The sequence below is a fragment of the Benincasa hispida genome, chromosome 9 (assembly GCF_027475165.1).
Source record: "Benincasa hispida cultivar pf3 chromosome 9, pf3_genome.v1.1, whole genome shotgun sequence".
NCBI classification, from domain to species: domain Eukaryota; kingdom Viridiplantae; phylum Streptophyta; class Magnoliopsida; order Cucurbitales; family Cucurbitaceae; genus Benincasa; species Benincasa hispida.
In genome coordinates this window covers 69,177,552-69,199,372 of record NC_143486.1, presented here as the reverse complement: position 1 = coordinate 69,199,372, position 21,821 = coordinate 69,177,552, and the positions used below count along the sequence as shown (strand labels likewise).

Sequence of the window (21,821 nt, the reverse complement as noted above, 5' to 3'; positions counted from 1 at the left end):
TCTTTTCAAGTTTTAGCCCTTTCTCTAATTCATATCCCTTGCATGATGAGATGGAGATGAGATGGGGTCATAGATTTATAAATCACAATAAGCTTGAAATCGCATCAAGTCCTATCATCTTCCATTATCACGTCGGGGTGGATTTTTTTTTTTCTAAATAAAGTAATATTTAAATTATAAATTCAATCCCATAACTTTGAGAATGCCATCTTTTAATTTCCAAGTTTCAAAACTACAGATTTAATCTTTGAACTAATATTTCTTACCACTCAGAGAAATGATAAGTTGAAAAACCTATTGATTTACTAACCTTCTTTCTAAAATTCTAGGATATATATATTGTAAAATATGCTCTAAAAAGATAGAATGGCTAGATTTTCAGATGATATCATCGTACAAAGATAACAAGGAAAAGGGTTAGAGAATTTGGAAGCTCATCTAGATTAAGTTCCCATTAGAAGAAGCACAAAATTGTAAGAAAGAAAGAATAAAAGAGAGGATTGATATCACAAATAATTTTTTTTTTTGGGGGGGGAATATTATAATGAAAAAAGAGGCAAAAACATAAATTAGATCAAAAAAAGGAAGTGACAAGAGAAGTTACATACAAATGGCAAATCCCTTCTTCAGTGAGGCAACCGGCAACTGTGAGAAGTTGAAAGGCACACAAAGTGAGAGAGAACTAATTGCTGCTATAGACAGAAAACACATAATAATACATAATAACAATCACAAAAGGCAAATCCCTTCAGTTCACTTCTTAAAATGTCAAAATAATTCATTCAGGTCTCATACCATTTTTTTTGTTTTTTGCCATTTCTCTCTTCTTTTTTTTTGTTTTTCCAAAATGGCATCACGATCACGGCACCCGTGGTTGGCTGCTACTGTTTCAAACGGTGTTTGATGACTGCTCCAATTCTGCACCTTCTTCTGCCGAGCTCTGATGCTGATCTTGTTCTTCATTTTCTGGTTCGTCGTCTGTCTGATTCTCTGTTTCGCTAGGCTCAACTCCATTCTCCTCCTGGCTGAGATTGACGACGTCGTTTGTTGCGTTCGATGGAGCAGTTTTCTCTTCTATTGATCTTAAACTGGCAGACTTCTTTGTTGTTGCTGCATCAGATGACACTCTTTTTTCTTCTTTCTTTCCATTTGTAGTAGATGCTGCTGCTGCTGCAGCAGGCTTCTCCACATTTTTCACCTTGGTCGCGGAGGATTTTCCTGCATTTGTTACGACACCAGGTATCGTAGTTCTCTCAGAAGGCAGATTAGGAAGAGACCTGCGTTTCGGCTTTTCTGAACGGGCAGGATAAACCCCCTTAGAATTGTTATTCAGAGCCACATTCTCGTCGAGACTTAAGCGAGCTGATCGCACATCACCGCCATCATTACTTGAAGAGTCTGCTGGGGTTGAACTCTTCTTTCGGCCAAGTTTGGGAGACTTGGCTCTTGTAGGAGGTATCTACACCAACGATTTGTTGTTACCATTAGCCACCTTTAGATCAACTTAATAAATCCATAAAAAGGATCAAAATGCCCACGTTTGCTTCTAAACCATTATTCTACAAGAAATCTTCAAAAATGCCACGAAACTAAAATCAAGAATGAAAATATCCGTCAACATGTCGATATATCCATAAATCAAAGGATTCGACATCAAATATTTAATATCCATAGATATCTCTAACATCTTTTATAAATGCTTGTAAAACTTAAATAATGTCATCTATTTAGTCCGGAGTAATAATAACATATCCATAACTTAGTTTGAGAGTAAAAACAACTTAATTATCAATCTAAATAAATTGTATCAATTTCATACTTCGAGAAATATACGTTGATATCGTATATTCGTAAAATTGTAATCTGATATCGATGTCATCGTTGAAATCATGTAATGTAAAAACCAGTCACATGATATGCAGATGAGTGACAGCTAGAATGCAAAAGACCTACAGGGTCCACACACCATGGTAGATATTTTATAAAAGACACTGGTAAATCTACCCAGTGCCTTCTTGAGACATAATTATAATTCAGACTGAGCAGCAAAAATACAAAAAATTGTCTCCACAAGTTCATGAGAGAAGCAATCACAATTTAGAAACCGATATTAAAGAATTCCAAACTCAAACCTTCTTTTCAAACGTTGTTACCTTTTTCAGTTCTACTTTGGGAGGAGGTGGTTCCTGATAAAAGCTCGGCATGGGAGTTGCTTTAAAGTTCAAGCTCTTTCTAAGCATTTTAATCTCAGCCTCTTGAGTTTCCTGTAACAGGCGACTTTCTCACAATATGAATCAAATGCTGAACAAATTAAAGTGACAATATAGACAGTGATACCTTGGATTTTGCCTGTAAAGTGTTCTTCTCTACTTCCTTAGCTTGTATCTTTTCCTCAAGTTTCGAATAGAACTGCCCCACATTGATTATGATAACATGATGATGACAAAAATTTCAACACGGAAATCATTGGAGAAGAGTAGCAGTAAAAATAACAAGAAAGAAGTGTCCGAAAACAAACCTCTTTTCTTTTCTCAGCACGCTCATTGCATCTAAAACTAAAACCATAGTTAGGAAGTCTCCCAACCCTGTTTGGTTTTTCATCTCCTGCTCTGGGACTTCTATTAACAATTCAAGGATAAACACTTGGATCCAACAAACAACAACAAAAAAGATAACGTGAAGCAATGTCTAAATATTACCACTTTTTTTTATTTATATTTCAGGAATATCTATGTAATAGTAGGGTAAGAAACGAAGGATACATAGAAGATTCCGATTCTCCTTCTGATTTACTAGGTTGACCTTTCTTCAAAGGTTTCAGGTTCGTATTCTCCCTGCACAAAATGGGGCACAACTTAGTGATCTCTGGAGTATTAATTATATTCACTTTCAATAATTTAGTGGAAAGTTAAAGCTATCTCCATTCATTATATACGCAAAAGTAGATCTCAAATTAGATATAAAACTAAAAAAATATTTAAACCAACCAAGAAGAGAATAAAATCATAAAAGCAGGCAGAACATACTTGGAGCCTTCCCCATCAGACTTCTCAGGTTGCTGCTTGAAACAGACGAAAAGATTATGAGAACGAGACCCACAAGCAGATTAAGAAATAATCAAAACTACAACCTGCCCACGGGGGGATTCGGGGGCATAGGCAAGTCAAGAAGGCAATGTACAGAAACTATTACCTTTGGTACTTGAGGTTGCCTCTCATTGAATGATCTACTCTTACTAGGCTGCTTTGGGTGTGGATGTGATGTACCTGTACCAGAACCATTTAAAAGAGCAGCAGTCTGTTCTGCATCTTTTCCATCTTTATTCTTATTCATCCCAGTCGAAGAAATGTGTTTAGGGCCTGATGACTTTTCATTCTTGCTCTTGATTTGACCCTTCTCTGGTTTCACTTTCTTGGGAGGATCGACATTCTTTTCCTCTCCTTCCTAAAAAGAAGGCAATCAAAGAATAAATTGCACCTGTCAGAGTCGAATCAGATAAACTACTTCGTCTAAAGAAATAGATTAAACAAAGTAGGCTGCCTTAGAAAGGGTTGATATATCGCTTTCTGCCAGAAAATCTGATCCCTCTGTGAGTTCCCTTGTGGTCGATTCATTAGCTGCACTGCCACTCAATTTGATATCATTTTCGATATTTTCTTGCTGCATCGTATCCCCTGTGTCTTTGGTTATGCCCTCACTCACAATCACTTCAGGAACAATTTCCTCTGAGGAGCCAGAAACAGGCTCATGAAACCCATTTTGAAGGGTCAGTTTGAGCCCATCAGCAGGTACAAGGATTTCCGATTCCATCATTTGGTGTAAACTACAACAGATCAATGAAATATATGCCCCAGAGCATATAGAAGAAGAAACAAGCATTACAAGACATCAAACCAAATCAAGTAGCATTGCATAAGTTTTCAACCAAAACCATTACGACTTGGGAAATAATTTTCTGATATATCCTCCATAACATAAATTAGAATTACGTCAAAATTAACAGTCTTATAACACATGAGAATTCTCAATTGCAAAAATTTTGCCATTCATCAGGTCGTTGCCATACATTTACATTGAACTTAAAGAAATTGTCAATTGAAAGACAAACAAAGAAAATCATTCGCCCATTTCATCGTCTTCAAGATTTATACGACAACGGAAGAGCACGTCCAAATAAACAGAATTTATTAACAGCAAGTTAGTTCCAAAATAATTTAAAGAACAAGTGAACAACACATTTCTAGAACTAGGACACGTGGTATAGAATGGTTTGAAAACCGTCAACCATTTCTTCCCAAAGAAACCGTGAACAAAGACATAGGCAATGATTTAAATAACTTCCCGTCGACTTCGTCATTCAACCATAAACCGAAAAAAAATATTAATTAGCAACACTCACTCATCAATCAATCACATTACAGAAATTCCGTCACCAAACAGCCAAGCGAAATCAAGAAAATCCAAGCATCGCCACACACACCTCCGATTTGCAGATTGAGGTAACAAATGCCAAAATCAGAATTTCACCATTTTCATTCCATTATCCAGATTCAAGCATAGATAACAAATGAAAAACATTATTCCAACTCGATCTATTCGTACAATAAGCATGCGGCAAATCAATCCATCTCAAAATAAACCACACACACAAAAGACATCTACCCTTCCGCTCAACCGCAGTAAAAAGAAACCACAAGAAACATACACTAAAACTTTCCTCTCACAAACACAATCACACAAAAACGATAAGATTCATCACTACCATCAACCACTCCATCTCCTCCTCAACCACAACAAGCTCAAAAACAAACAAAACAACACCAACACACTCACTCACTCACTCACCTCGAGAACCGCGCAAACGATCAGAACTTCATGAAAAACAAAACCGCGTAAGCTTGGATTTGAGTTGGCGAGATTGAAGAAAACAGCGGAAAAGATCTGCAACAGAAGAGAAAACAGATAATGCCGGAACAAAGATCCACGGATCCGAAACAAGATCTAGCGATTCCAACAATGGAAGAACAAATTGAAGAGGATTGAAAAGGAATTGAAAGAGAAAAATGAGAGGGAAATGGAAATCTCAGAAGCGGGGAGTGGAGAGAGCTAAGCATTCAAATCCATTTCCAGGTCAAGTCCGCTTTCTATCAAAGAAGAAAGAGAGGAAAAAAAAAAGATGAAGAAGGCACAGAATTTTGTTTCTTAAATTATTTATGGTGTAGATAAAAAAAAATTAAAAATAGAAAAATAGAGAGAGGGGGAAAGAAAAAGAAAAAAAGGGGAAAATATATATACGGTTAAAAAAAAAAGAAGGAAGATATTTACGGTTGCACGATTTTACCGGGGTAAAAAAATGTTAACACGGTTAATTAACTGACGGGCCTAGCCCACTCTTCTTCCTCATCCAATCATCCCAAAACTGAATTTCTGTTTTATCTTTTAACATATATATAAAATTTATTTTTGGTTAAATTGCAATAAGTATGGTAGTAGTCATAATTCCACCTTCAAACATTCAATTATCAAAATTAGGCCCCAAACTTCTACAAATGTTAAGATTGACCCCAAACTTACAATAATTTTAGAAATTAGACATACATATAATAAAATAGAACTCTCAAACTTATGTAAATGTTTATACCATTATGTTAGTTTGAGGGTTTAATTTTAACACTTATATAATTCTGAGAGCTTATTTAAAATGGAAGGTTTAAGGGTATAACTGCAATTACCACTATTCTTTATGGGTGATTTTTGCGATTTTTCCCTTATTTTTTTAAACCAAACATTGCATTCCAAGTTTAATAGTTGAATTTTTAGTGTTGTGTTGGATAAGTTCATAGGGTTTTTTTTTTTCAAATACTATTTTTTGTTTTTGTACTCTCAATGTTGGTTCACATTAATTAATGTATTTTCAAAATGAATATTAAAAAGTGGGGGAGTTTGTACGAACGACCCAAAATTTGAGAAAGATTTGAAATTTCCCCTCCTTTTTTAATTGAGATTTAAAAAAAAAAAAAATTTTACTCTTTACTAATGTCCAATTCGGATAAAATCACCAAAACGAACTTGCACACGTGGAAAAACCCATCTCGCTCTCATTCTCGTTCCTCTATTACTTCCTTTCTTTACTCATAGATCGCTCTCATCTCTCCCGTTCTCTCCCACTTTCGCTCTCGCACTCTGGTTTTATCAAAGTTGGTTGGAGTTGCTCTCCTCTTTCATGGCCGGAGCTGCTTTTGTGGACTCATTGGAGCTAGTGCGTAGTTTCGTCAAAGTTAGTTGCGTTGGAGAAGTTGTGGTCACGTTAGTGAAGAAGAATAAGGAAGGAGGAAAAAAAAAAAAAGAGAAAGAAATCTAAAGAAAGAGCAAATATGTGACTTTACTCGTTCATGACATCAACAACAGGTCAATTAACATTATTTTTAAAAAAGTGGAGCATTCTTCATTTTGGGCCTCTAAAATAGGTCACATGTGGAATTTTCTCTAAAAAGTTACAATTGTAGTGGTCCATTTTCACTTTTATTTCATTTTAAAAATCAAAATAGTCACTTTCTCGTAAGTACATATATCAAAATGATCTAGAGTGAAAAAAAGATAAGGATAAAATGAATATTTTGAAAGTACAGATATCAAAATGAACAAAAATTAAAAACACAAATACTAAAATGAACATTTTAAAATCGTAAGAACCAAAGTTAACTAAGAACCAAAAAATATAGGGACCATAGATATACTTAACTTTTTTCTTCAATTCGAGCATAGCTCGTGGATAAGGCACCATATATAATCTTCATAATTTTTTTCCAACATCAAAGAAATTAACAACTATAGTTTCAAAAGTTGACGATTCTATCTTTCACTTCACAATTGTTGAGGTAAAAAAAAAATAGTAAAATTTAATTTGTCTAACATATCTTTTATTGGATATGAAAGTAAAAATATAAATATTTATTTAACATTTTAAAGTTTAGAGACTTATTGAATACGGATTTCAAAGTGTATGAGCCTAATAAACAATATTTTAAATTTAAAAATGGATGTTGTTGTAGTTTAACCTAGATACGGTTTAGGATCTCTAAAAAATATGTAAAGTATCTTAATAGATTGAATTCTCAAGTTGAATATTAATTCTTAAGCTTACAACAAAAATATAGTCATTTCATTACCTTTATATTGTCGTGTAACCTTATATTTTTGTATCATATTACAAAAAACAATATAAACTTAAAAATATGATCGGAACATATCTTCAAAATACCTAATAATTATATATATATGTATCGGAGACATCTCAAATTTATATAGTAATATATATACAAATCAAACTTTCGTTTAAGTGAATAGACAAAAATAGACATGTCAAAATTTAAAAACTAAAGTGAAACAACAGGGAGTAGACCTTAAGTAAATATTATATTTGTACTCCAAATCTAAGTACAAAAATATTTGTTATTGATATTATTAAAATTATATAAAGTAGTTTTACAATATATGACCATGTGTTTGCTGATTGCTAACAACCATTTTTTTTTTCCAGCTTGTAAAAACATCTCTGAAATAGGACTAAATTTATTAAACAAAAAAACAGAAGGTTTGAAAGGTACCTTTTTGTGTTTTTTAAATTTTGTTTTTTATTTTAAAAATATAAAAATATAGAAAACAATTCAAATTGATTATGTTTCACATTTTTCATTCAAACATTCTTTAGTACAATAATTGTAAAAGTGAAGGATTGAACTTCAACTTCATAAAAGAGTATGTCAATTACTATTGAATGAAGGTCACATTTATCCCAGGTGAAATATTATCCATCAATAGTAATCCGAAAAGATGGGCTCTATTTGATTACAAGTATGTTGGGAAGTGATTCAAAAATTGTTAAAATAACTTTTATGTTGGGAAGTGATTCAAAAATTGTTAAAATAACTTTTGTCATTTCTAAAATCATTGTAAAACATGTTTTTATTCATTAAAAACTAATTTTGATGATATGAAAATTGTATTTAATAGTGTAAATTTTAATATTAATTAATTAATTTTGAGCGATTAAGAGCATGATTCATAGTGATTTTAGAAATGACAATAGTGATTTTCACGATATTAAAATCACTCAAAACATACATTACGTTATTATTGTCCGTAGTCGTAATGAACTGCGAGACCCAATTTCTAAGATATAATCCAAACATGCAATCTGATGAACAGATGGTGCACAATTTGATTGTATTTGAAAATTATGTGGGGTCCACTACCTTTACCGTTAATGCTATCGTTATTGTTACAGTAGGAAAATTATGAATATGCCACTGCTACTATTACCTTCACATTTACCATGTCCTATTGACCCTAAACAGAAAAAGTAAGCGTAACGATAAGAAGAAAATGCAAAGTAAACAATCTCAAGCATGATTAGATTACCTTGGCAAAATGCTTCAGTAAACGCGATCAAAAGCAATCCAATTATATTTGCGATTGACACCCATTTACGATTGATTTATTAATGGAATTTCATTGCAATTACACCAATTTTGATTACGAATTGGTAAACATGACCTAAGTTCGCTTGGACTTAATGTTGGGGTTAATGCTTAAATCTCGTGGGTTTCATAATTTGTAAATTATTTGTACAAAAATTATTTATTTAATGAAATAAAGTGTTATTTTATTCGACATTTGGTCTACATTAACTCAATCCAATGAACTAAGATCCACTGCTATTTAATATAACTTAAAAATGTATATCGTTGACATACAAGTGGATCATGTTTAAGTGATAACCTTAAGGCACTGTAATATACGTATATGGTTGGATATCTTATCTTGGAATTATATTTGCGATTGACACCCATTTACGATTGATTTATTACTGGAATTTCATTGCAATTACACCAATTTTGATTACGAATTGGTAAACATGACCTAAGTTCGCTTGGACTTAATGTTGAGGTTAATACCTAAATCTCGTGGGTTTCATAATTTGTAAATTATTTGTACAAAAATTATTTATTTAATAAAATAAAGGGTTATTTTATTCGACATTTGGTTTACATTAACTCAATCCAATGAACTAAGATCCACTGCTATTTAATATAACTTAAAAATGTATACAAGTGGATCATGTTTAAGTAATAACCTTAAAGCTCTGTAATATACGTATATGGTTGGATATCTTATCTTGGTGACACTACGGATACGACTTACCTTGTAATTGTTACAATAGTTATAAAGTATTACAAATGATATGATCTTGATTATTCATGTGGAGACATGTGAGTGAAGGTATCCTATACAAAGAGTTTCGTATAAGACCGAATCATGGAATGATTAGTCTTTCTTTATAATGTCGTTACTTGAAAAGACTTACATTTCACTAGGATGACCATAGGTAACTTGATATTAATTTTGAGTGAGTTGTGAACTCTTGCCTATGAGGGCAATCCTTTGATCTGTATGGGTGAGAATGACCGAATTCGGCAACTCAATAAGCCTACCATTTTGAGATTTATCTGAGTGGGAAGCTGGGAACATATGTACACAAGATAGGATTCACTTCTTCCTTTCTTGATAGTAAGTAGATGAACTGCTTCCTTAAGGGCTGATTTCGGGGCTTGAACAATGAGGCGCTTCACTATCTCACTAACCAAAGAGAGGTCTAGTTTATAGTTGGACTATAACTAATTGTTCATTAAAGGAATAAGTGATACTTAAGGAGTTAGATTTAACTACAGAGGTAAAACGATAATTTGATCCAACTGTAGTTATGAGCGATTTGTGAATGGTCAACTTATTATTGATTGGTTATATCCATAGATACAAAAATATATCTATAATGCGAAGAGTGCAGTCGTCGATTTTTACTGGAATGGCCGACAATTAATGAATGTTGGTTAATTTAATTAAAGAGCTTAATTAATTAATCTCGTATCAGTGGAACTTCTAATCGGTAAGTTCATAAGGTCCCCTTGCTAGCTCACACAGGATAAACACAATGGATAAGTGTTTTTAGAATAATTTGAATTGTTCAAATTATTTGAGAGAATTAATGTGTTAATTATATTAATATGATTAATATAAAGTATATATTGATACATTATAGTATATAGTTAATTATAAATATGATTTATAATTAAAAAAAACTATATAATATGTGAGAGATAAATATTTTCATTAGATTTGAATATTATTTATATGGATTAGATTCATATTGGCCGGTTAAATCCCAAGTGCAACAGAAAAAATTTCAGACCATTTTCAGATTTTAATAACAAATTAACAGAGAAAATAAAAATCTAGAAATCCTTACTCTCGTTAATGACTGTGGAGAGTTTCACCTACATTTTAGATATACGAACTCGATTCCTCTGCTGCACGAACTCGATTCCTCTGCTGCAAAGTAAGTGAACACCACCCAAATGATTTCACCAGTATTCTCCTTGGGCTAGTGAGGTAGAAGCTGGTGGGATTTTTGAAGTAAATTTTCTTAAGAGAAAAATCTCAGAAGACCAAAAACTAGTGAGATCAACAACTAATTTTGTGATACAAAGATAACTAGGAGAGAGAGGGAAGTTAAGGAGAACACCTATCCCACTCCCAAATCTCCCCACATTGGAGAGTTTGTTATAATTAATTTATTTAAAATCATTCTATTTAATTAATGAATTAAATCAAATTTAATTTATTTAGTTAAATAACGATAAGTTTATCTAATTTAAAAAATAAACTAAATCAAATATTAATTTATTAAAATAAATTAAATAGTTATTAATTAATAATAATCAAATATGTCATATTTAATTAATTGTGCATTAGAATCATATTCTAATACATCCATCTTTCATAACCTATAGTTTTAATTCAATTAATTTAATTAAATAAAATAAATAATTAATTCTCCAATTAATTGATCATCAAATTAAATATTACATGTTTAATTTAACCTTATAATTGAATCACAAATTATTTTTATCTCGTATTACCTATAGTTTTACTGTGCTTCTAATATACATTAATTTTAATATATAGTTTTAATATGAATTCTATTCGTATTAAATTTAATATTTGAACTCTTTCAAATATTTCATTCTCCCATTAAATTAATATTTGAATTAAATTCAAAATAAATTTATATTATAAAGTAATATTAAAATATAAACTTTATATTATAATATATCACCATACATTATATTCTTTCTCTTAGTAAATTTGAACATTTCAAATTACTTTAATTACTTCAAAACCCTTTATGAGCTACCAGTGGGACCTAATGGACTTACAGATCAGAAGCTCCAACGATATGAGATTAATTGACTAAACTCATTAACCAAATTAATCAATATGTGTTAACTTTGGGTATACTCCACTATAGACCCACAGTTGCATTCTTCTTACTACAAATATATTTATGTGTCTATGGATATTGACCAATAATAACAAGTTAGTCCTTCATGAGTGTTCATAATACTAGCTGGGTCAAATTACTATTTTACCTCTATGTTATCCTTAAATACCAGTGCTCCTCTAATGAACATCCTGCTTGTGGTCTAACCATCAAATAGAAACCCTTTCGGGCCAGTGAGAGGGTAGAGCGCTTTGTTCAATTCTCAGAGACACCACTTAAGGGAACACCCATCTACTTATCCTAAAGTCAAGAAAGAGTAAATTCCATCTCGTGAAATTATGTTCCCAACTCCACACTCGGTATTGCCCCCAAAATGGTAGGCTTATTGAGTCGGTGAACTGGCCTTTCACCATACAAATCAAAGGACAATCCTTCATGAATAGAAGTCCATAACTCACTCAGGATTAAGATTAAGTTGCCTAGATCATCCTAATGAAATAGAAACCTAACTAATCAATGGAGTTACATCTAGTGGTTACTATTTCGTGGTCTGATCTTATGCAAGCTCATTGCATATGATACCCCCACTCGCATGTCCCCTACACGAATGTGTTAGATCATTGTATTTGTATCAAATACAAAGTGGGTCATATCCATAGTGTTACTAAGATAAGGTACCCAGCCTTATCCATAAACTATAGACCCTTTAGGTTGTATCTGTTGGGGTTAATGCCCTAAATCCCATGAGATCCCTTTGGTAGCTCAATAGAATTAATTGAGAATCAGTTTTTGGATTAATTTGAATTGTTCAAATTAGTAGAGGGATTTAAATATATATGATATAATTAAGTTGTATTAATTATATGTGATATAATTATTATAATATATTTGATCCATTATAACTTTAGTGAGAGGAAATAAATATTTGAATAAGATTCAAATATAGGTTCTATGAATTGGATTCATAGTTGTTAAATTTAATATAAATTGATTTATATTAAATGTCATATAAGAGAGAAAATAATCTATAGTTTATATTGTATATGATACAATATTAAAACTATAGATTATATGTTATATTTGATATAACATATAATTTAATATATATATAATATGATAAGTTAGTTATCATATTTATATTTATATTAATTATTTTTTTAATAATAAGGGGGGAGTTACAACTCCCTTCCCATTTTTTCTCTCTCCACGTAAGTGGGTGGTTGTTAGTTTTTTTGGCATGTAGAAAAAGAAAAGGTTTCTTCTTGTTTGCATGAAGTTGTTTGATTGAGCAAGAAAGAGAAAAGGGGCAGAGGAGTTATGGGTTGTGAAATTGTTTTAGAACAATCTCCATATCTCTTTTCTTCTTTCTACACAAAATTCCCTCTTATTCCAAAATAGTCAGGGCCCACCACTCCTGGGTTCTCACCTTGAGAATATCAAGGAATTCTTTGTGGTCGTGTTTGAACTTGTTCGAGGTTATTCTTGAAGAAAGTCTTCAAGTGGTTCGTGTGCTGTTCAAGGAAATTCTTGAAGAAAGATCTTCAAAGGTAAGGTTTCTAAAACCTTTTGTTGAACATGTTGTAATTTACATATAAATGCATATCTTGTTTATTGCTTTACTGTAAAATTATTCAATGAAAAATAGAATTTGGGTTGATATTGTTTCCGCTTACGGTTCCCTCCCATTAGGGATCCTTCAATTGGTATCAGAGCCAGGTTGTAGGCTTTCTGATCCCAAATTTCATTTTTTTATTGAATTGATTTTACAGTAATAGTGGGTTTTATAAATTCTGCATTCTGTTTCATGTGAAATTGTTGTGAATGTGGTTTTCTTGATGGATATTTCGGGATAGGATACTTTGTTTTAAGGGTTTCTTTGTTTATTGGTTTGTAAAGGCCACTGTATTTTTGGGCATTATCTTGCTATATATTCTGTAATTCGTAAGTTTGAGTCACTCGTGCTGTTTCTGAGAAGCTTCAAAGAAGAGTTGCAAAGCACTGCTTTGAAGAAGAAGAATAAGCAATTCTACAAGATCGTATAGCTTGTGCTAAACGATCTTGTAGCTTTTGTTGCACAATCATATAGCATTTGTTAAACGATCGTGTAGCTAATGCTACAAGATCGTGTAGAATTTGCTACACGATCAGGTAGCATTTGCTACAAGATCGCACACCAGCTTGCTACATGATCACTGCAAGATGGTTCGTTGAAGGGCGGTTCGGTTCGAGCAGTTCAAGGCCTGGTTCACCTGTTTCGAACTAGAGGACTCTTGCTTATGTAATAGTTAACCTTTTAAATTTCCTTTTAGGTGTCCTATCTCAGTCCTCAACTATTAGTATTAAATATACATATGATGTATGTTTATTGTTATATGTCATATTGTATGCCATATAGTTTTTAAATCCACCATAGGTTATGCATTTATATTCATGCATCATTTTATATTATAAATGTTATAATATATGATTATGCATGATTTAAATTACATATAGCATACTCATGCATCATATAGTATAAATGTTATAGTATATGTATGCATGCATTATAGCATATCCATGCATCATTTATATTATAATTATTATAATATAAGGTTGAATGAATGTATGGAAAGGATGCTATAACATGATTCATTACTTAGTTATATAATTGTTATATATTAGTAATGAATAGAGATTGCATGTAGCATGACATTACCTTAGGTTAATTTATAAATGTTATGATTAATTGAAGTATGTCAAGCATGTAATGGTTGTTTTTAATTGTTTCATTTATTTATAATCGTTATAACTAAATGAAATTAGAATTAAAATCAATAATTAAGAGTTGCATACAAACCTTAGGCTATAATCATTTTTTTAAAAAAATTATTTTAAAATATGATTGAGATAGACCTAAGATCACATTTCTAATGAGATTAGAAATCTAAGTTTAATTTTTTAATCGATTGAATAGGATTAAATTGATTCTTGATAAAAGACTAAATATGTAACAAATGTATCTATAAGAGACCTTTTGACTAAGGTGGCTTCTGGCTAAGTTGGGGTATTCAAGTTGATGGAAACGTCGTACCCTTACATGGGAACCTACCTAGAAAGGTGAATTAGATAGTTTTGTTACATGCATGCAAATTTGATCAAAGTCTATTAAAGAGTTTAATGATACTTAAATCAAAATTGTTTAATCATCAAAGACAAGAGTTGATTTTTAGCAAATTAAACAAACACACTTAGATAAAATCAGTAGCCGAATTTTTTCTAAGTTAATTAACACTAGGTAAAACACTCAGTGGGAGGAAAATGAGTATATGATACTTCATTTTAGCCTCTACACGTTTCTTCTTATAAGTTCACATCGTGAGATCTACACTCGGCCTCGAGGCACCATGGGTGTAACACCCCTGATTTATTTTGTAATTAAGCTTTAATTTATTTTGTAATTAAGCTTTAATTTATGTTGGACTATTTGGATAAATCGGAATTTGAGATTTAAGTATTTGGCTAAGTTAAATTTAATTTAATTATTTGGAATTAATTGGGTTTTAATTTGACTTGCAATTGGAGATTTGATTATTTTATTGAGATAATTCAATTTGATTTTTTTTAATGGAAGATTTAAAATATTTTGGAAAATATGTGAGTTATTAAATTTGAATTTATCCGTGAAGAGGTTTTACTGGGTTTTATTTGGCTTTGGTTTATTTGGATAGATTTTTTTGACGTAATAAAAGAATGTGGAATTCGGAATTTAAAAGGAAAAAGGAAAGAGGTTTAAATGTTATATATTTACATAAGTGGAAAAAAAAGGAAAAAAAGTTAATTAGAATTTCTCTCTCTTTCTTTTCAACCCACGCGTAGACCCCCCCAAAACCCTATTTCGTTTCGCATGCGTTTAACTCTCCTTACCGCCGCTGCTCACACTCAAGCGAAGAAGTCGTCGCCTCATATCGTCGCTGTCATCGAAGTCATCGTCTGGGTTAGCCGCGAGCCAGCCAACATCATCGTCTTCTAGCTGGGTCGCCTGACACCATCTCGTTCGGATCTTCGTCAAACGCCGCTGCCATCTCGCGCCGCCGACTCAAAGCTGCCAGCGATCGATTCTATTCGCGAGCCGCCAGATCGGATGAAGCCCTGCTGTACGCCGCTTCTCGTTTGGTCAGTTGTCGGCGTCAGACTACCCTTCGTTCGCGCCAGTCTGCTTTTTTTTTTTTTCAACCAACCGCCGTTTTTTGGTTTGTAAGTAAGGTTTTTGTGGTTATTGGATTAATTGTTGGGATGTCTCTAATGCCCATTAATTCTTGGTTTCAAACTAACATTAACGTTGACATTTCGGCTTCTAGGTCGAGGATTTTGAGTACTTAAGAAAGTTGTCCAACACCTTAAGCGTGAATTTGGGTAAGTTTTATGAGGATTATGGAATAGGTTGTGAACACTTTGGAGTTGTGCCTAAAAGTTTTAAAATTGAAGTTTTGGGGTCGAAATTGAAGGCTGTGTTTATGAGTTAGGAACTTTAATTAAAGTTGTCGTTGGTGATTCATTTCTTGAATTACTCTTGGACTCGTGACTTGAGGTAAGTGGTACTATTATCGATGCCTTCATGCCAAGCGGCCTAGATTAGTTTTATTAAGTTAATTAATGAACTCTAGAAGCATGATTTTGTTTTTGTGACACACTTGTTGCATGACAGTTATGGGTATTATGAGCATGTTTGAACTTCAATGTTATGCTATGATTTGTGCGGTGGGGACAATACTGAAATTATGTATGTGATGCATGATTAGACCAGTAGGGGTGATTTACTGTCTCGCTTTGACGCATGTTATTTCAGAGGACCTACAAGTCTAGTTTCATGTCTTGACGGTGAGCCATTAGGTTCATTTGCATGTTACGATTTTGTGAACTGACAGGTTCACTTTCATGTTTATTTCTATATTTTGACGGTGTGTCATCAGGCCATTAGACATGTAAGGGCACCAAAAAGTGGTACCCTTGGTTTGTCGAGGCAAGATAAGTAGTACCCTTGGTTTGTCTTTTAGAAACAGTTATAGTTGTTTGAATCACGGGCCTAAACATTCTCTGCTTGTGGATGCATAGCTTGATCTCGGTAATTGGACCACTTACTGAGTATTTTATACTCATCCTTTATCTTTATATGTTTTTCAGGTAAGGGCAAGGATACTCGAGCGACTGACAAGAGGAATCCGTGACAGTGCCAAAGGAACTAGGAATGCTTCCGCATTTGAACTTATATGTCTTCTCATTTTTTTTGTATAGTTTTCTTTTCACAAACCTTCCATGACTGGGTCTAGAAGATAGAGATTTCTTTTTTAGTTAATATTTTTCCCTCCCTTTTTATTTTCATGTTTAAGGGGTACCCCCGATTCAAACGATTTGAAATCTTGAGTTAAAGTCCAAATAGTTTCTTTATACACTTAATCAGTCCAAAAACCTATTAACTTATTTTATTTATTTCTTTTTCTTCAATGTGAAAAATTATGTCTACATGTAGTAACGATCCCCTTTTTAGTTGTCCTGAGGGGAATGTTCAGACAATCGTCTGCACAACTCAGGCATGATGCTCTAAAACACATCTTCAATGCCCGTATGCAAGAAAGGGCATCTGTTCGAGAACATGTTCTCAACATGATGGTCCACTTTAACGTGGCGGAGATGAATGGGTCGAGCGTCGATGAAGCTAGTTAGGTTAGCATTATACTGGAATCTTTACCTAAAAGTTTCCTGCATTTCCATAGCAATGTTGTTTTGAACAAAATTGACTACAACTTGACCACTCTGCTCAATGAGCTATAGACCTTCCAATCCTTGTTGAAAAACAAGGAGTAGAAGGGTGAAGCAAATGTTGCTTCATCTTCTAAGAAGTTCCATAAATGTTCGACCTCTGAAACTAAGTCTGTACCTTCTTCCTCCGGCACCAAAAAGTGGAAGAAGAAGAAGGGTAAAAAGGGGAAAGCTAACCCCGTAGTTGCTGCTCATAGGGGTAGAAAACCCATCAAGGCTGCAAAGGGAATATGTTTCCATTGCAACCAAGATGGTCATTGGAAAAGGAACTACCCCAAATATTTGGTAGAAAAGAACAAAACCAAACAAGGTAAATATTATTTACTTGTATTGAAAACATTTTTAGTGAAGAATGATGATTCTGCCTGGATTATTGACTTTGGGACCACAAACCATATTTGTTCTTCATTTCAGGAAATTAGTTCCTGGCGGCAACTAGATGCTGTTGAGATGACGATGCGGGGTGGAACTGGACACGTTGTCTCAGCTGTGGCAGTGGGAGGTCTCTGGTTGACTTTATAGAACAAATTTCTTGTATTAAAAGATGTATATGTAGTTCTTGATTTAAAAAGGAACTTAGTTTCTATAAAGTGTTTGCTTGAACATTCTTATAATATCAACTTTCTTTTTAATAAAGCATTTATTTCTAAGAATGGTGTTGATATTTGTTCTGCAAAATTGGAAAATAATCTTTATGTGCTAAGACTGTTAGCAACTAATGCCCTCCATAACATAGAGATGTTTAAAACTGCAGTAACTCAACATAAAAGACTTAAAATTTCTTCTAAAGAAAATGCCAAACTTTGACACCTAAGAATAGGACACATCAATCTCAATAGGATTGAGAGGTTGGTGAAGAATGGAGTTCTAATCGAGTTAGAAGAAAATTCTTTACCTGTATATGAGTCATGCCTTGAGGGCAAGATGATTAAAAGACCTTTTACTGGAAAGGGTCATAAGGCCAAAAAACCTTTAGAGCTAGTGCATTCAGACCTTTGTGGTCCGATGAATATAAAAGCTAGGGGAAGTTATGAATATTTCATCACTTTTGCTGATGATTATTCAAGATATATGTACGTTTATTTAATGCAATATAAGTCTAAATCTTTTGAAAAGTTCAAAGAATTCAAGGTTGAAGTTGGAAATGCATTAAATAGAACGATTAAAATATTTTGATCTGATCGAGGTAGAGAATTTATGGATTTAAAATTCTAGAACCATACGATAAATCATGGAATTATATCCCAACTCTAAGCACCTGGTACACCTCAGTAAAATGGTGTATCAGAAAGGAGGAATCGAACCTTGTTGGACATGGTTTGGTCTATGATGAATTACACTTCCTAACCTAAGTTGTTTTGGGGTTATGCAGTAAAGACTGCAACGTACATCTTGAACTGCGTTCCATCCAAAAGTATTGCTAGAACACATTTGGAGTTATGGAATGGTCGTAAAGCTAGTTTATGACATTTCAGAATCTGGGGTTGTCCAACACAAGTGCTTAAGGCTAATCCTAAGAAATTGGAACCACGTTCAAGATTGTGCCTATTTGTAGGCTATCCCAAAGGAATAAGAGGTGGTTACTTCTTTGATCCTAAAGAAAGCAAAGTGTTTGTATCGACAAACGCTTCTTTTCTTGAAGAAGACAACATAAGGGAGCACAGACCCAGAAGTAAGATTGTGTTGAATGAAATTTCCAAAGAAACTACTAAATCTTCAACAAGAGTTGTTGAAGAACCTAATACCTCAACAAAAGTTGTTGAAGTAGGATCATCTAGTTGGTCAAATCCACCTCAAGTGTTGAGGGAACCTCGACGTAGTGGTTGCGAACCCACCTATTTGCTATATGGGTTTAACAGAAATCCTGGCTATGGTAGCTGATGGAAAAGTTGAGGATCAATTATATTACAAGAAGGCAATGGAAGATATTGACAAAGATGATTGGATTAAAGCGATGGATCTCGAAATGGAGTCTATGTATTTCAATTTCGTATGGGATCTTGTAGATCAACCTGATGAGGTTAAACCTATAGGTTATAAATGGATCTATAAGAGAAAACAGGTTGCTGATGGGAAGGTGCAAACCTTCAAGGCTAGACTAGTGGAAAAGGGTTATATCTAAGTAGAGGGAACTGACTATGAAAAGACTTTCTCACCTGTTGCCATGCTTAAGTCTATCCGGATCCTCCTGTCCATTGACTCATATTATGACTATGAGATTTGGCAAATGGATGTCAAGAATGCTTTTCTAAATGACAATCTTGAGGAAACCATTTACATGGTGCAATACGAGAGATTTATAACCAAGGTCAAGAGCTAAAGGTTTACAAGTTTAATCAGTCCATTTATGGACTGAAGCAAGCATTTTTTGGAACATAAGGTTTGATACTACGATAAAACCTTATGGCTTTGATCAAAATGTTGATGAACCTTGTGTATACAAAAAGATCATCAATGGTTTAATAGTTTTTCTAGTGTTATATGTAGATGATATCCTACTCATTGGGAATGATGTAGGTTTATTGACTGCAGTTAAGAACTGGCTAGCGACCTAATTCCAAATGAAATATTTGGAAAAGGCTCAGTTTGTTCTAGGTATTAAGATCTTTAGAGATCGAAACAACAAAATGCGAGCTCTATCTTAAGCATCGTATTTGACAAGATGCTTGTCAAATATTCAATGCAGAACTCCAAGAGGGGCTTATTGCCTTACAGGCACATAGTTACATTGTCTAAGGAATAATGTCCTAAGACACTTCAAGAGGTTGAGGAGATGAGATGGATCCTCAATGCATCTGCTGTGGGCAGCTTGGTATATGCGATGTTATGTACAAGACCTGACATCTGCTATGCAGTGGGGATAGTCAATAAATATCAATCTAATCCAGGATTAGATCACTGGACCGTCGTTAAAAACATCCTCAAGTATCTACGGAAGAAAAGGGACTACATGCTTGTATATGGTTCTAAGGATTTGATCCTTATAGGATACACGAACTCTGATTTTTAGATTGATAAGGATTCTAGGAAATCCACATCATGATCAGTGTTTACTCTTAACAGAGAGGCAGTAGTATAGAGAAGCACTAAGCAAGGGTGCATCGCTGATTCCACCATGGAGGCTGAGTATATAGCGGCTTGTGAAACTGCTAAATAAGCTGTTTGCCTCACGAAATTCTTGACTAATCTGGAAGTTATTTCAGACATGTCAAAGCCCATCACACTTTATTGTGATAATAGTGGTGTTGTGGCTAATTCCCGAAAGCCTAGGAGTCACAAGCATGGGAAGCATATAGAGTGGAAGTATCATCTCATCCAAGAGATTTTTCATTGAGAAGATGTGATTGTCACGCAGATAGCTTTGGAGCACAATGTTGTTGACCGTTTACAAAGACCCTGACGGCTAAGGTGTTTGAGGGTCATCTGTAGAGTATGGGTCTATGGGGCACGCCACGTCTAGACTAGGGCAAGTGGGAGATTTGTACTGGGCGCGTATTACGCACTAGTTTCTTATTTGTGTACTTTGTATTTTGACTATATTGTACATCCCACTAGCTTTAGGTCAAGTGGAAGATTATTTGGTTGATGCTCTAAATCTCATAGGGTTCTATAGTTTGTAAAAATTATTGAACAAACTCATTGTTATTTAATAAAATATATGATAGTTTATTCAAACTCATTGTCTATAAAATATGTGATATTTTAGTTGCATTAACCACAAACCAATAAACTAACATCCAAAGTTATCTTTGTAACTTGAACATGTATGTAGAGACATACGGGTGGATCACGTTTAAGTGATAATCTAAATGGTCTGTAGTATATGGATAAGGTTGAGTATCTTATCCTGATAACACTACGAGTATGGCCCGCTTTGTAGGTGTTTCAGTTGTTGTAAAGTACTACAAATGATTTGATCTTGATCATTCATGTATAGCCATGTGAGCAGGGATATTCTATACAAAGGAGTTTGTATAAGATCGGACCATGAAATGTTTAGTCTCATTATATAACGTCATTCATAATAGAGACTTACATTTCACCAGGATAACCATAGGTAACATGACCTGAATCTTGAGTGAGTTATGAACTCTTGCCTATGAGGGCGGTTCTTTGATTTGTATAGATGAGAGTGGCCAGATCACCACCTCAACAAGCTTACCATTTTGGGTATTCGTCTGGTTGGGGAGATGGGAACACAACTACACAAGAAGGAATTCACTCCTTCCCCGAGGTCAGGTTAAGTAGATAAATTGCTTCTTTAAGGGCCAATTCCCGATCTTGAATAATGTGACGCCACATCCTCTCTTAGTTCGATAGGGGTTTAGTCATAGTTGGACTATGATCTATTGTTCATTAGAGGGATCAATGGCACTTAAGGACTTACATGTAACTACAGAGGCAAAACAATATTTTTGGCCTAGTTGTACTTACGAGCAATTTGTGAAGGGTCGTCGTACTGTTGATTGGTTATATCCAATGGATACAAAAATATATCTATAGTGCGAAGAATGTAGTTGTCGGTCTTTAGTGGAGTGCTCGACAGTTAACGGATAGTGAATAATTTAATTAAAGAGTTTAATTAATTATTCATGTACCGTTGGAACTTCAAGCTACAGGTCCATGAGGTCCCCTTGGTAGTTCAATAGGATTAATTGAGAATCAATTTTTGGATTAATTTGAA

At 33.6% G+C, this 21,821-nt stretch overlaps 1 protein-coding gene across 1 annotated transcript; it reads right to left on the bottom strand.

The window, feature by feature from the left end:
• Positions 1 to 672: 672 nt before the first annotated feature.
• On the bottom strand, positions 673 to 5,293 carry LOC120086039 (TPX2 (targeting protein for Xklp2) protein family). Its single transcript, XM_039042455.2, has 9 exons — positions 4,846 to 5,293; positions 3,541 to 3,823; positions 3,193 to 3,444; positions 3,027 to 3,058; positions 2,763 to 2,834; positions 2,519 to 2,618; positions 2,338 to 2,409; positions 2,154 to 2,264; positions 673 to 1,459 (listed from the first exon to the last, which is right to left on the bottom strand). Exons 2-9 carry the CDS (start codon positions 3,811 to 3,813, stop codon positions 890 to 892), a joined length of 1,482 nt encoding a protein of 493 aa, XP_038898383.1. The 5' UTR covers positions 3,814 to 3,823; positions 4,846 to 5,293; the 3' UTR covers positions 673 to 889.
• Between the last annotated feature and the right edge of the window lie 16,528 nt (positions 5,294 to 21,821).